The 17,259-nt window shown below is 38.4% G+C and overlaps 1 protein-coding gene across 3 annotated transcripts in view; it reads right to left on the reverse strand.

Annotated features, from left to right (window-relative positions):
* Positions 1-244: 244 nt before the first annotated feature.
* Positions 245-17,259, reverse strand: part of EXO1 (exonuclease 1) — a 41,866-nt gene continuing 24,851 nt past the window's right edge. For all 3 annotated transcript variants that reach the window (XM_055380413.2, XM_055380417.2, XM_031015511.3), the window contains exons 12-15: positions 10,643-11,237; positions 7,958-8,059; positions 4,476-4,669; positions 245-526 (exon numbers count right to left, since the gene is read on the reverse strand). In XM_055380413.2, coding sequence (XP_055236388.2) covers positions 391-526; positions 4,476-4,669; positions 7,958-8,059; positions 10,643-11,237 — 1,027 coding nt within the window. In that variant the 3' untranslated portion in view covers positions 245-390. The remainder of the gene's footprint in view (positions 527-4,475; positions 4,670-7,957; positions 8,060-10,642; positions 11,238-17,259) is intronic.

The raw sequence follows: 17,259 nt of genomic DNA on the forward strand, positions 1-17,259 counted from the left end.
GGCAAGTGGAAAACTTTAAAGCCTGGAGAAACACAGTGATTTCCTCTAGGATTGTAGTTTCTCCATTTACTATCTTTCTACTTGACAACATTACAGAAATATTTAGAGTAGACTTTTATAAACTCCAGAGGATTTTCCCAATTAACACTAAAACCTCCAAAAACCTGTCAGAGATACAATTATTCTTCTATTTAGCTTCTTATAAAAATATAAAAAGCTGAGCAAAAAAACCACAACCCAATTATAAAGTTAATATACAAAATGTATTCTATTTTTAAAATGGCACAGAATGAGAAAAAATTCTTCATGCTGATAAGTGCCTCATTCCCAAACAGGGACTTCAAATTGATCAGATTCTCTTGCAGGCAAAAGCTTTGCAGCAGTCTGTATTTACTGGAATATTGCTCTTTGAACACGGCCACATTCAGGTTTGTTAAATATATCCTCTTCCGCTTCTGGAGTTAGTTGGATGTTATCTCTGACTGGGGACAGGGGTTTCTTACAAGGAGGAAGCTTTTCGGAATCTCTGCAAAATACAATAAAATACATTTGGTATTTTTAAGGTATTGATTATTAGAGAAGAAATATTCTACCTAGACAAAATAGAGGGATATGAAGAGGATAAGACCCTTTACTGTATGATCTCTTTCAATTCATTATATAACACAATCAGGTTCTCCTGTGAGCACTCCCAATACATTCTGAGTCTCACTTCTTAGTGCCTCTTCTTGCTTTCAAAATCACTATTCAGTGTAGGTGCTGGGCCACCACTAGATATATTAGCTAAGGTAGAATGATTCCAATACTTTAATTCTTTTCTCCTTAGTGCCCTTCTCAAGTCTGGTTAAGAACTAATATAAGTGAAGCAGGAACAAATGGTTAAGCCCTGGTTAAATCCTATCTTTTTTTTTTTTTTTCTTTTTTGAGATGGTCTCGCTCTGTCACCCAGGCTGGAGTGCAGTGGCATGATCTTGGCTCACTGCAACCTCCAACTCCTGGGTTCAAGCGATTATCTTGCCTCAGCCAGAGTAGCTGGAACTACAGGTGTGCACCACCATACCTGGCTAATTTTTGTATTTTTACTACAGATAGGGTTTCACCATGCTGGCCAGGCTGGTCTCAAACTCCTGACCTCAAGTGATCTGCCTGCCTCAGCCTCCCAAAGTGCTGGGATTACAGGCGTGAGCCGCTGTGCCTGGCCTAAGCCCTGTCTTTTATTCCCCTCTCAGTTGTTTTCTCTTTCTTTTCTGGAAGGAAGCTATCTATAAAAATTAATCCTGTTATGAAGATATTACAGGTAATTCTATCTCCTGTCAACAAAAATTAAATACCAGTACATCTTTTTTTCTCAAAGGTATTTAAGAATACTGTTGCACCCTTAATTTCTCTCTAGCAACAGTTTTCAAAGCATGTTCCACAGCCCCTGGAGAGTCCCAAGATCCTTTCAACGGTTTCCAAGACCAAAACTATTCTTACAATATTCAGACTTTGTTCATCCTTTCCACTGTGCTGACCCTTGCATGGATGTTGCTAAAGCAGAACAGAGTGAAACTGCTGACAACTCAGTGTGAATCAAGACAGTGGCATCACACCGTACGAGTCATACCAGGGCTATTTGTATTCTCCACCTCCGCGCACTTGCAGTTAAAAAAAAGTCTCAAAAATGTTCTTGATGGAAGCAGTACAAATCATTAATTTTATTAAATCTCAACCCTTTGGTATACTTTAAATTTTTTTTTAAATTTTTTTGAGACAAGGTCTCGTTCTGTTGCACTCTGGCTGGAGTGCAGTGCTGCAATCTCAGTTCACTGCAACCTCCACCTCCTGGGCTCAAGCAATTCTGTCACTTCAGCCTCCTGAGAAGCTGGGACTACAGCCACATGCCACCACGCAGAGCCAATTCTTTGGTATGCTTTTTAATATTCTGTGACAAAATGGAAAGCACAAACTAAACACTTCTATTGTGTATGGAAGTATGATAGTTTACCTCAAGTAAAAGCATGTGTGACACTAAGGTCATTCGGGACTTCTCTAAAATTTGGAACAAAAAGGGGCCAGGCGTGGTGGCTCATGTCTGTAATCCCAGCACTTTGGGAGGCTGAAGCAGGTGGATCACTTGAGGTCAGGAGTTCAAAACCAGCCTGGCCAACACAGCGAAACCCGATCTCTACAAAAAATATAAAATTAGTAAGGCATGGTGGCAGGCGCCTGTAATCCCAGCTACTTAGGAGGCTGAGACAGGTGAATCACTTGAACCCAGGAGGCGGAGGCTGCAGTGAGCTGAGATTGTGCCACTGCACTCCAGCCTGGGTGACAAAGAGAGACTCTGTCTCAAAATAAATAAATAAATAAACAAATAAATAAAATGAACAAAGAGAGCCTGTTACTTTAAAGAAAAACAACTAAGAGTATTTGTTGCTAATGATAAAATTCAAGCTTTCAAATGAAAATTAAAATTTTGGAAAACGTATCTGCCACACAACAGTTTCCCAATATTAAAGGCTTTGTTGATTGTGACTTTTTTCTTATATTGTATAATAAAATATATCAATATTTGGAAGTACATCTCAATTAACCAATATTTTCCAAAAGACCAACTCATGATGTTACATGTAAAAGATGCATTAAAAGTGCACCAGCATAGGCCAGGCAAGGTGGCTCACACCTCAAATAACAACTTAAATAATTAACTGGGGCTGGTGGCACAAGCCTGTAGTCCCAGCTACTCAAGAGGCTGAGGCAGGAGGACTGCTTGAGCTCAGGAGCTCGAGGGTACAGTGAGCCATGATTGTGCCATTCCAGCCTAGGCAACAGAAAAAAGGGACACCAGTGGACTGCAATAAAACACAGAGTACAAAAAGTCAGTTGATATGGTTTCATATTCTACACTATCACTGACCTAAAGAAACTACAAGTTGTTGGATTTAGACATAACAGCAAAGAAAATTTACCACTATCTAAAAAGGCTATCAAAATATATATTTTCTAACTACAAATATGTCTATTTCCTTCATATACTCAACCAAAACACCAAATCGTAACAGATCAAATGTAGAAGCAGATACAAGAATCCGGCTGAGTTCTATTAAGCCAGACAGTAAAGATTTGCAAACTAGATAGTAAAGATTTGCAAAATGAAATGTAAAGCCATGCCACTTTTCTTACCTTTTGGGGGGATTTGGAAAATATAGCTATTTATTTTTTAAATGTACTATCTACATTCATGTAATAGGCTTATCATTATTTTAAAATAGATATTTTTAAATGTCTATTTCAATTTCTATGATGGTTAAGTGTTGACAAATATAACCTACATCAACCAAAGTGTTTTGGGGCCTTTAATAATTTCTAAGAGTATAAAGCATTCCTGAAAAGAAAAAGTTTGAAAACTGCTGTCATATGGTTTAATCCTAGACTTCACACAATGTAAAATAAGAAACGATTGTCCAGCACTTACTTATTTACAAAGTGTTTCCCACTCATACCGCCTCACCTATGACAATATTTCTACTAGGTAAGGTTTAATCCTATCATTCCATATAATTAAAAAAAAACTTTTATTAAACAGCACATTTCTTTTATTGAGAACAAGAAAATAGCTGTAAGGTAATGCTACTCTGTGGCTAATTTTGTGGTCTAACAGAAGGAAGTATTATGGTTAACAAAAATTTAACTATATAGAAGATGAATTCTTTTAAAACAGTGCTGGCCACATACACTGCAAATCTGGCAAATTCATCATATAAGCTCAATGAGTCTCCCCATTTTAGATGTGATAAATTAGAGAAGTATGATATTGCACTGTATTTCTACCCCTTCTTTAAAATTTTATTCTTGTCTGGCCGTGGTGGCTTACGCCTGTAATCCCAGCACTTTGGGAGGCCGTGGCGGGCGGATCACCTGAGGTTGGGAGTTCGAGACTAGCCTGACCAACATGGAGAAACCTCGTGTCTATTAAAGATACAAAATTAGCCAGGCGTGGTGGTGCATGCCTGTAATCCCAGCTACTTGGGAGGCTGAGGCAGGAGAATTGCTTGAACCCAGGTGGCGGAGGTTGCGGTGAGTGGAGATCGCACCATTGCATTCCAGCCTGGGTAACAAGAGCAAAACTCTCTCAAAAAAAACAAAAAACAAAAAACAAAAAACCAAATAAAATTTTATTCTCTTTACAATCCTGAGAGATAAGAAAAGGAAGGCAAGAGACTTAAGGCCTAGGAAAGCAATTTGCTTCACATCAGAGAGACTCCAAAACCAGACTGAAAACTGGTTTTTAGTTTGTCATCTTTTTATGAAAAGAAGGTATAGAAATTGATATTAAGTATAAAGAGTTAGCTAAAGGGAAGAGAGAAAAATAATTATTTTATAGTGAGAGAAACAAAAACTCATACGAAACTAGGAAGAGTTGGGAGAAAGGGATGGAAATTACAGAAAATAACAGTTTATCTTGTTTCAGAATAAGAAACAAGGCAACTCACTTTTTAAATCCAAAGTTTTTCCAGAGCTCATTGAGTTTGATCTGTAACCCCGGCTTGTTCTCGGCATTATGATGCTTTCTCTTCTGGATGCTTGCCGGCTTCTTGCTCAGCCCAATGGCTCTGGCAGGTCCTAGAGGTTTGATCTTGGTTGTAGAAAGAGAGTCTGCCGAACTGGACTTATATAGCCCAGGAACCTGAAGATTAAACACCCATTTTAAGACCATTCTGTTAAAGCAACTAACTTTAATTTCAAGCTATTCTTTATTCTTTATTTATTTATTTATTTATTTACTTTTTGAGATGGACTCTCACTCTGTCGCCCAGTCTGGAGTGCAGTGGTGCGATCTCGGCTCACTGCAACCTCCACCTCCCGGGTTGACACCATTCTCCTGCCTCAGCCTCCCAAGTAGCTGGGACTACAGGCACCCGCCACCACGCCCGGCTAATTTTTTATATTTTTAGTAGAGACGGCGTTTCACCGTTTTAGCCAGGATGGTCTCGATCTCCTGACCTTGTGATCCGCTCGCCTCAGCCTCCCGAAGTGCTGGGATTACAGGCATGAGCCACCACGCACAGCCAAACTATTCTTTATACATAAGAACAAAATAACCCATGAGCAATGGTAAAAATGTGCTATTTATAAAAGTCTATTACAGAAGTCATCATAAATTATTTTAACGGTAATATGTAAACCTGGCATAAAATTTAAAAGTTCTCTCTTTTGTAAAGGAACAGAGAGCAAAATGAATCTCTCTCGCTGCCTCCCTTTCCAGAGGTAATTGCTGCTCCCAGCTTCCTGTGCATCCACTGACTTACGTGCACGTGCGTGCGCACACACACACACACACACACACACACAGGCAGCATAGTACACATTGTTGTGCACTTCATTTTTCTCACTTAATATATCTTGATTCCTCTTAATTATGTAACTTAGAGATTTTTTTCAGTTCACAGGAAATAGAATTTATTTTGAATAGGTTGCCTGTTCTTGCATTGTATATATATGCCATAACTTACTTAAACAAACCTCAATTGACATTTAGGCTGTTTCTACTAAGGGTTGATTTTTACCCTGTGGACAGAATGGAGACAATGAAGTTTTGTTATTGTTTCTTAAGATAGTAAGAATGAGGTATATTAAAAAAGGTTTACAATATGAATCTGGCAGTGTGTGTAGGAAGAATGAAAAAGTTAAAACAAAATAAAGGTTCACACAGTAAAGATGAAATCCTTAAATATGTGTTGTGATGGGGAAAAAGTGAGGGAGAAAAAAGAAGGCAAAGAAATAAACGTTAGAATTTGGAGAGGTATCGATGTTTGGTTGTTTTTCTCTAACTGCTGTAGAAGGATCAAACTGACAGTTATCAAGAAAAAGGACAACCTTAGGATTTTGAAACTAAGTGGCAGATAATATAATTTTATTTAATAGATAAAACAAAAAACGTTCTGAGAAGAAATAGAGGTAAAAGACACGAGTTTGATTTTAGGTATTAAAGATGGGTATCAGGGAGAGCTCACCTGGAGGGTCACCAAAACAGAAGTGGTAGTTAAATCCCTGACAATACAAATGTCTGAGAATAATAATAATAATAATATGATGGTTTACTATCTAGACATAACTCCTTTAGGAAAAGTACTTTCTACATCTCCAGTTCTATCCATCATTGTAAATAATTCTGCATGTATCTTTCCAGACTTCTTAATATGACCCCACAAACATGCAAGTGTGTACATGAATATTTTAAAGTATTTAAACAAAAACACCACTATACATATTGTTAATAACATATTTTTCCTTTTCACTAACAATGAATGTCTTTTCAAGTTAGTAGATATGATTGCAAAAAACTTCTTGCTCAAAAATTTAAAAAATAATCTCATATTTACATATTTCATATTTGTATCTTTAATGTATTGGAATTTGCTGTGGACTGAATGTTGTGTCTCCCTCACATTCATATTGAAGTCCTAACCCCTTAACTCCTAATGTGATGGTGGGATTTTTGAGAGGTGATTAGATCATGAGAGTAGAGCCCTCACGAATGAGATTAGTGCCCTTATAAGAAGAGGTACAAAAGAGATATTCTCTCCCTCTACCATGTAAGGACACAGCGAGAAGGCATCTGTCTGCAAACCAGGAAGTGGGGTCTCACTCAGACCTTGGACTTCCCAGCCTCTAGAACTGTGAGAAATAAATATTTATCATTTAAGCAAATCCAGTTTCTGGTATTCTGTTATAGCAACCCATATTGACTACGGTAGAATTTACATTTATATTGTGTGAGACTACATCTTCTTTCAAATGGATAGGCAGGGCCATTTATTAAAATTTTAAAAAGTAAAAAGTTTTTATGCTACTAGAAACATAATATATGCTCATGGTAGAAAAACACAAGAAAAAGAACAGAAAAAAGTTCACCTATATTTCTACCAGTAAGAGCTAAAACCAATGATTATTTAATAACTCACTCCTTTATTGTTATTTAGATTATTTCCAATTTTTCACTATTATAACCAATGCAGTATTAAGTATTCTTGTATTTAAATTCTCAATGTTTCCTTAGGCTAAAGTTCTAGAATGCACTTACTGGTTTAAATTATTTGAACTCTTTCAAATTTTTTTCTAGAAATGGCAGACCAATACTTACTTTTTAAAACATGTGATTATCTCACTATACTCTCATAAAGAGTATAATTAAAAACATTTTTTTGAAATATGAAGAGGCAAGAAACCATTTTATTATTTTAATTTGCACTATTTGATTACTAATGAGGTTAAACATATGGTTAAACAAATGAGGTTAAACATATATTAATCAACCATTGGTACTTTTCCTTTTGTGACCTGTTTATGACCTTTTAAGTTAGGAAATGGTGTTTTTATACTGATGAACAAGAACACTTAATACATAAAATATGCTTTAATTCGTGCTTAATATATAAAATATGCTTTACTATGTAGTAACACAAATATTTATATATTTTGATTTAACAAACCTAGTTTATCATGGGTACACAGTTTCTAGAAGGCCTTTTGGCAGTATGTATCAATGTTAAATCATACATGCCTTGGGACCAGTAATACCACTCCATGCAATTCATCCTTACAAACTAATCAAGAATATGTCCTCAAATATTTATCCACAAGATCTTGGTTGCAGTATTATTTGCTAGAGCAAAAAAATTTAGGGTAAATGACAAAAATAAGGGGATTGGCCAAACCTATACAATTGCATATTATAAAGTCATTACATTAATGACTAAAAGTACATGGAAAGTGATCTTTCATATACACTGCAAGAGAAAATAAGTTTCACAACTTAAACACCTACAGTCAAGCATAAAGTTTTAAAGTAGACATTTTTATATAAATGAGACTACAGGTATTTTGATTTGTAATTCTGCTTGTATTTCTCATTTTCTAGTTGTAAGCATACACCGCTTCTGAAATTAAAAAAAAAATTAAATAAATGTTTTACCTTGTTCCTTAGAGGTGTGTCTTTTTTTGAGAAATGAGATAAACGTAGCTTGGAGGTCTGGTCACTTTGACTGTCAAGTAACTTAATATTGCAATCAGATTCCTAGAGTCCCCAGATCAAAAAATAAAATAAAATTAGATTTTTACTGTAGAATTTTTATGACAACAAACCAATATTCAACAAAATGGAAAATAAATAAGAACATGGGATAGAATTAATAAAAGAAAATGAATAATATGGAAAGGATGATATTTGCCAATTTCATTGAAGAAGCTAACAAGATGTTTCAGCTGGAGAGGTAAAGTATATAAAATATCTATTTAAAATTAAAGTCTTTTCTGAACTGTTAGAAGAGGATGTCAAAATGCTGAGTCAGATAAAACAAGAGTCTCCTACTGTAAAAACGCTGCGTTACCCACGTGTGGTTAATTTTTCATCTTACTAGCTAAAATAAGTCGAACTGGTGCAGCTCCATCCCTTCTTTTAATCATGTAACACGTTCAACTTTAAAAAGAAAAAAACGCATCCACTTTCAAGCGGAGTAGCATTGTATTAAACGCACTTCACCTTTAGCAATGACTTTCAGACCTTTCTGCCCCCAATTCTATCAGATAAGACTTTTCTATAGATGGAGAGTTCTCTTATAATCTGCATTCCCATGAAAGTCAAATAAAAGAGGACAATAAGGCCAGGGCGGTGGCTCATGCCTGTAATCCCAGCACTTTGGGAGGCCAAGGTGGGTGGGTAGATCACGTGAGGTCAGGAGTTCGAGACCAGCCTGGCCAACATGGTGAAATCCTGTCTCTACTAAAAATACAAAAATTAGCCAGGCATGGTGGCACACGCCTGTTGTCCCAGCTACTTGGGAGGCTGAGGTGGGAGAATCGCTTGAACTCGGGAGGTGGAGGTTGCAGTGAGCCGAGATTGTACCACTGCAATCCAGCCTAGGCAACAGAGCAGACTTAAAAAACAAAAAAACAACAAAAAAAAAAGAGCAATAAAAAACCCAATAGTGAAAAGCACTCCATTAACTTGTATTATACCTTACAGAAACTCTAACATTCTTTGCTCATAGCTAACAGTATTGGTGACTCTGGGCTAAATCACTTCCTGAAGATCACAAGGAAGGTCCTAAGAAGACTTCAACCTCAAATATGGTCAATGAACTCAACACAGAATCTACGGTTGTTGTTTTTCACAGTGAACTACCAACAGAAGGCTCGAATATTGAAGCATTTTCTTCTGAACTATAGGATAAAAACTGATATTCAAAATGATGCCCCAATGTTTCACAGCTTTCTGAAACATTTTCTCCATCAAAAAAAGATTATATGATTTTCATGTCAACTGTCAGCATCAAATTCTTTGAGAATTAACTATTCTAGTAGGAGTTTACTACATCTGGCAGCAAGAGAGAGGACTTAATGAATTATTCCTAGTTTTGTTTAGTTCGTTTATTTTCAGGGGGGGCATGGCTAGGGGAGGAGGATTCACATTTCTATAACCATTAGTATATAAAAAAAGGTTAGCCCAGAAGACAAAATGTGGAGTTCTACCAGCCTACAGTGTGAACTGATAAGGCTTCTCAGGAAAACATGGCTAAACGCTTCTAAAGTAAATGAAATAGTAAGATGCATGCTGGAAATATAAAAAAGATAACCCCAAAGGAGCTCAGCAGACTTAATATCCTCACAAATTGACAGTGATGTTTTTATGAAAGATGTTCAAGATAGCCACTGCCGTGGTACCCAAGTGGCAGTAAGAGAAGATGTAGTATGAAGCAGAAATGAAAAAGACGAGATAAAGACGGAGGTTCATAGGAAGAGAAACAGACAGTCTTCTAGACCAGTATGCACACCTGTATTACTGTTTTGTTTCATCATAAGGAGAAATTTAGAAGGAATAAGAAGAGTAAATGAAAATACGTCTCTGAAGTACTAAACCTTAAGATGGATACCATTGCATTAACAGGGTTATTTCCTTATAAGGTCTCTTTTTTTTTTCTTTTTTTCTTTTTTTTTTGAGACAGTCTTGCTCTGTCCCCCAGGCTGGAGTGCAGTGGCTCTATCTCGGCTCACTGCAACCTCCGCCTCCGAGGTTCAAACAATTACCCTGCCTCAGCCTCCCGAACAGCTGCGATCACAGGTGCCAACCACCATGCCTGCCTAAGATTTTTGTATTTTTAGGAGAGACAGGGTTTCACCATGCTGGCCAGGCTGGTCTCAAACTCCTGACCTCAAGTGATCCGCTCGCCTCGGCCTCCCAAAGTGCTGGGATTACAGGCATGAGCCATCGCACCTGGCCCCTTACAAGGTCTTAAATGTTATCTGAATTCAAGAGCATATTAAGGATTTACACAGTAAATTGATAATAATTTTTCATTTCACAGATTATCACTCTGCCTCGGGTTTAACTGTGGCACACCTTGAGATACTCACCAATGGAACATACAGTGATTCAGGAAATATACAGAGTTAATTTAAATGTATTGCAGTTTAAAATGTGAAAGATACAGAGAAGTCCTTCAAATGAATAAAATGTGAACTTTCTGCACAGTAGAATTTAGAATGAAAAAAATTAATATAGCTCGTCATTTACATGTAGGAAAAATTTCCTCAATTTGAGCAACAACCTATTTTTTCTTACATATAAATTTGAAAACAAAGCCTTCAGGATTTGACTTACCTCTGAATCAGAGTCCTTACTAGAGCACTGAGAAAGCTTTGATGCATTTGAACTCTGCAGTGAGAATTCTCCACTTTCCTGGGACTGTGAAGAACATGCCCCTTCTCGTAAGGGATGAGACTCATCGTCACTGGACTCCTCGCTCTTTAACTGCGACACATCAGACATATTATTCTCAGGCAAAGAGGTGGGGGAATCGCTCTTTCTTCGGAATTGCTGCAATGCTGTGCTTGGAGAGGGGCTCGGCGTTCTTGAAAAATCTCCAAGACCTCCAGACCAACTAAAACAACTTCTTAGTGTTCCCAAAGTGGGTGGTGAAATGGTCCTTGTAAATTTGCTGCTCTTAAAAGAGTAGGACTCTTCATCTGTAAACACTGTTGCCTTGTCTGGAATATGATCACCTGGAATATGATTATTCGGAATGTCATCACTTGAATTACGTGCTACATCTGTGTCAACCAGTCTCTTGCCTTCTTGGTCTCCATACTCTGATTCATGCAGATTGTTCTCTTTATCTGTGACAGCAGTTTCATCCAGAGGCTGGATGCTCACTTTGTTTGATACACAGTCAGTAGAATCTGAACTGCAAAAAAACCTAATAAAAAAAGCAATAGAAACAATAAGTAAGTATGAGTATTTTAGAGTTTTCTCAAGGGGTGTCAAGATTCAAAATGGAATAATCAGTTTCTTTTTGAAAAAAGTCTCATAAATACATAATTTCATAAAGGCATAAAAAATCTTAAATTTTAGTCAAAATTCAAATTTTGATTATGCCAACATTCACACATTTAGAATTCTATTTATACGATGAATTTTTAGACAGGATTTTCTTTCTTTTTTTTTTTTTTTTTGAGACAGAGTCTCTCTCTGTCGCCAGGCTGGAGTGCAGTGGCGGGATCTTGGCTCACTGCAACCTCCGCCTCCCGGGTTCAAGCAATTCTCCTGCCTCAGCCTCCTGAGTAGGTGGGATTACAGGCATGCGCCACCATGCTGGCTAATTTTGTATTTTTAGTAGAGACGGGGTTTCTCCATGTTGGTCAGGCTGGTCTCAAACTCCTGATCTCAGGTGATCCGCCCCCCTTGGCCTCCAAAAGTGTTGGGATTACAGGCGTGAGCCACAGCGCCCGGCCTAGAGAGGACTTTCTAAAAGCAGTCTTCTATATACACATGTATTTGGAACTTCTGTACTTTATTTATACCTAATCATCATATAGGTGTTCTTTCCCTAAACTTTTAAACTCTCAAATAGAAGATAAACTCTTTGAGGGCAGGTACTTCCCATGTCTTTGTATCTTCCACAGTACCTAGGATGGGGCTAAAACATGGTCAAACACATGAAAAGATATAGAAATATGCAACCAAAAGGACAATTTACAACTATTCTCTCATATTTTGTAGGAAGCAAAATTAAAGAAATTAGCTATTTACCCTTCATCTTAGCTTTGTTCCTAGCATTACACCATCTAGGAACTTGCAGTAGTATACTAATCTACCAGCTTGTTATATACCCTATAAACTTCTATACTCTTTTAAATATACAGGTTAAGACTTTCTTTCAAATCAATCATAAATTCCATATTACTAAAGAGGTATTACTTATTCAGTATAGCAGCTTTAAAAAAAAATTCCAATAAAAATGAAAGATCAGTATCATTATTGAGGAGGCAAAGAGAGTTTTTAGGTTTAACAAATATCCTATTATACATGATCAGATAAATAAAAAACTTAAAGAGAATTTACCTCCTTAATAGGCATTAGTTCAAATCCAAGATAATGAACAGAATATTTACTAAATGCTAGAGAGTAAAAATCCTTTCTATCCTTTCACCAAATCCCTAGATTAGTTGTATGGGGAGGGGGCAGGAAGCAGTACATGAAAGAAAAGCTCTTACTAGGCTTTTCAGTAAGCAGAAAACATGAGCTCCTAGATAGGACGGCAAATTCATTTTTAAATCAACAGCAATTCCTATGATGCCCAAGTATTCTCCTACATATCATTTCACAGGCAAGAGAAGAGATAGTGACAATGCCCAGGGTTATAAAATTACTTGGCTAGCAACAAACAGAAGTAAAACTCAGAACCCTTCCCAGTTCATGGCTACTTCCTCCCAACTGGCCCATACTGTTACTTAATTGACTTGTATTTCCAGATCTCGAAAGATAAAACTGGCACGTTTCTATGATAACTACCTACATAATAAAAATACTTAAGACTTAAAACAGGCTTCCAAAATGCAGGCAAATTGGTGACAACGTTTTACATGTTTAGTATCTCCTTTTAGTTGCATTCAATTAAAAAGAGAGGAGTGGTAATGAATGCTTGCACATGTATTAATGACTAGGCATTATGGCAGGTGCTTGACACGCAGTTTCTATTTACCTTCACAACAGCCTTATGTATATAATCATCCATTTTTTATAAACAAATAGGCTCAGGGAGGTGAACAGTGTGTGAAAGATGACTCAACTAAAAAGATGACAGAGTGAGAATTCAAATCCAGGCCTATTGGATTGTATGCTGCTTCCAATCCATTATATCAACTGTGACTAGGAATCTTCCTATCACCAGCACTAACTGTACAACTCTGAGAATGCTTAACCTCTCAGAGCCTCAATCTCTTAACCTCAAATAGAGAAGATAGCATCAATCCTATGTATCTCATAATATTGTTTTGAGAAATAGAAAAACATGTAAAATTACCTTGAAAATTAACTTTGAAAACTAATTTAATAATATCCAGTCAATTTAAAAAGAAATTTTTTTTGAGATGGAGTCTCACTCTGTCACCCAGGCTGGAGTGCAGGGGTGCGATCTCAACTCTCTGCAACCTCCTCCTCCTGGGTTCAAGCTATTCTCCTCCCTCGGCCCCCCGAGAAGCTGGGATTACAGGCATCTGCCACTACGCCCAGCTAATTTGTGTATACCTAGTAGAGATGGGGTTTCACTATGTTGGCCAGGCTGGTCTCAAACTCCTGACCTCAGGTGATCCACCCTCCTCGGCCTCCCAAAGTGCTGAGATTATAGGTGTGAGCCTATACCCCGTCTAGTCATTATCAGATGTTGCTGTATAATGTAAGCCATAAAACGACACATCAAAGACTGACTTACTCCTGATAATTATTTCTCACAGAAAGCTGACAGAGAAAACAAATTATTTCTCTAGGTATCTCTTAATGCACCCTCTGAACAACTTACTAGTGAAACATCTAAACTACATAAAGCAGCGATGTACAGTCTCAAACTTGAAGACTTCCTTAAGCTTCTACAATGACTAAATAGGCGAGCCCTGTAGAGACACACAAACATTCTCATTTGTTGTCTCCAAAGGAGAGCTCAACATGAAGCAGCAGCACAGGGACACTCTACTCTCACCCCAGCGGAAAAACAAAACCAAGCTAGAAAAACTGTTCCAAGTGAGAGAAGTCAACTTTCTAGAACTTTTTAATCAGTGTATTTTTTTCTTTTTTTGAGACGAAGTCTCGCTTTGTCACCCAGGCTGGAGTGCAGTGGCGTGATCTTGGCTCACTGCAACCTCCGCCTCCTGGGTTCAAGCGATTCTCCTGCCTCAGCCTCCCAAACAGCTGGGACTACTAGCACCTGCCACCATGCCCAGCTAATTTTTTGTACTTTTAGTAGAGATGGGGTTTCACCATGTTAGCCAGGATGGTCTCGATCTCCTGACCTCATGATCCGCCCGCCTTGGCCTCCCAAAATGCTGGGATTAAAAGCATGAACCACCGCGGCCGGCCCAATCAGTGTATATTATCTAGAACACTGCGTTCCAGTTTTGTGGCCAATTTTTCATCATTCCACTGTTAACAAGCACCTTTAACAAGGGTGACTAGCAAAAGACGAATCAAAACTATCATTTAATCATATTGTATTGCAACTGTTTCCTTGAGAAGACTCCATGGGAGAAGGGTTTGAAACATCACCTGAGGTGAGACTAAGAAACTAACAGTGGTTCATTCCTTCATGCTCTTCTCCCATCATCATGGTTAGACAAAGCTGACTGCTGCCTGATTTATTAAACTTGAAAAACAGGGCAGGGTGTGGTGACTCACGCCTGTAATCCCAGCACTTTGGGAGGACAAGGTGTGTGGACCACTTTAGGTCAGGAGTTCGAGACCAGCAGTTCGACACCAGCCTGGCCGAAATTGTGAAACCCCATTTCTTCTAAAAACATAAAAATTAGCTGGGCGTGGTGGCGGGTGCCTGTAGTCCCAGCTACTCGGGAGGCTGAGGCAGGAGAATCACTTGAACCCGGGAGGCAGAGGTGGCAGTGAGCCAAGATGGTGCCACTGTACTCCAGCCTGGGCAACAAGAGTGGAATTCTGTCTTAAGTAAAAATAAAAATAAAAAAATAAAAAACTTGAAAAACAAAGACTATTCATTCGAAGTCTTCTAGTGGCATACAGGAGCTGGTAACTTTTCTCTCTTAGTGTTACTCTATCATGCCTAGATCACTTCTGACACTTACATTTCCTTTTTCATGTTGTGGCACCACCATCTAAAGTCAACATAATAGGAGTTACTTACTGTATGTTTATCATCTATCTATAAGGCACTGCTTTAGGTGCATTACTGACAGTAACTAATTTAATCTTCTCATCGGCCCTAAGGCTGTTATAATTGTTAGTCCCAATTTTTAAAAGGAGAAAACTGAAGTACCCAGAAGTTAACTTGTCAAGTCACACATCTCATAATGAACACAAGATTCCAGGAAGCCTGACTCCAGGTTCTAAATTCCTAATCCACAAATTAAACTGACTCTTCACAATCTCATGATTGCTCCCAGGGACTATGGCAACAGCCCAACTGGTCCTTGTGCCCCATCTGTGGCCCTCTTGAACCCACTCTTCACGGGGCGCTCAGAATGGTTGATCTAAAACAGAGATCAAATCATACACCACCTCCCCTGATTAAAACCCTCTCAAAGTTTCTTTTCTTTTCTTTTTTTCCTGGAGGCGGAGTCTTGCTCTGTCTCACCCTGGCTGGACTGCAGTGGCATGATGGTTCACTGCAACCTCCTCCCGGGTTCAAGCAATTCTCGTGTCTCAGCCTCCCAAGTAGCTGGGACTACAGGTGCACACCACCATGTCCAGCTAGGTTTTGTACTTTTAGTAAGGACGGGGTTTCCTCATTTCATCCAGGCTAGTCTCAAACTCCTGACCTCAGGTGATCCACCCACTTGGCCTCCCAAAGTGCTGGGATTATAGGCGTGAGCCATCGTGCCCAGCGACCCTCTCAATGTTTCTATCGCCTCTAAAGAAGACTAAAAGTTCCCACGTTGGCATACAAGCCTTCAGTGAATGGTCTCCTGCCTATTTCTGCTCCCCTCACCACCCACCTTTCCCCAGCTTGAATTCTGACAGAGGTCATCACAGCACTGACAGACAGCAAGGAGTTGTCCTGAGCCCCATGCTGCCCCCCATCTTTACACCTTTCCTCAAGCTGTCTGACTGTACTGGGAAGGTACTTGGTGCCAGTCTTTGCCTGCTTCACCTGTCATTTAAACCTAGGCAGGGACACCCAACACTCATCCCTTCCCTCTTACCCTTTCCAACCATTGCCCCAGCATTAGATGCCCCTTGAACGCCCTCAAAACACCGTATTCATGCCTTTATCTCTGTACTCACCATACTGTATGGAAAGATTTTTGTTTATGTATTTATCTTTCCAACTGGACTACAAGCTTCTGAAAAACAAAAACTGTCTTTCTCATTTTTGAACTATAGCACCTAGCATGGCATCAGGTTCTCAATTAATATTACAGCTCCGCAGTCATCTACATTAGAATATATTTCTGAAAATACTTTGCAAAATTATATGAAGCCCTCAAAGAAAACAAAAAAGTAGAAAAAAAAAGAGGCGGAAGGGAACTCCCCAAAAAAACAGAATTTCTGTAAAGCAAAATTAATAATAGGGGCTACAATCTTCTTTTATTCTGATTCTGTACAGAGAGATTACAAAAGTACTAGAAGTTAAAGGGGTTTATGTCAGAACTAAGACAATACATGATAAAACAGTAATCAGATTAAGGCAGGTTCTACACCTGCTTCCCTCTAGACTCAATGTTTATTCAAGGCTCATCATCACTGGCCATTAGAGAAATGCAAATCAAAACCACAATTGGGGGGAGGGAGGAGGGATAGCATTAGGAGATATACCTAATGTTAAATGATGAGTTAATGGGTGCAGCACACCAACATGGCACATGTATACATATGTGACAAACCTGCACGTTGTACACATGTACCCTAGAACTTAAAGTATTAAAAAAAAACAAACCCACAATGAGTTACCATCTCACGTCAGTTAGAATGGCAATCATTAAAAAGTCAGGAAACAACAGATGCTGGAGAGGATGTGGAGAAATAGGAATGCTTTTACACTGTTGGTGGGAGTGTGAATTAACTTAACCATTGTGGAAGACAGTGTGGCGACTCCTCAAGGATCTAGAACCAGAAATACCATTTGACCCAGCAATCCCATTACTGGGTATATACCCAAAGGATTATAAATCATTCTACTATAAAGACACATGCATACGTATGTTTATTGCAGCACTATTCACAATAGCAAAGACTTGGGACCAACCCAAATACCCATCAAT

Source organism: Gorilla gorilla, chromosome 1, assembly GCF_029281585.2.
Source record: "Gorilla gorilla gorilla isolate KB3781 chromosome 1, NHGRI_mGorGor1-v2.1_pri, whole genome shotgun sequence".
NCBI lineage: Eukaryota > Metazoa > Chordata > Mammalia > Primates > Hominidae > Gorilla > Gorilla gorilla.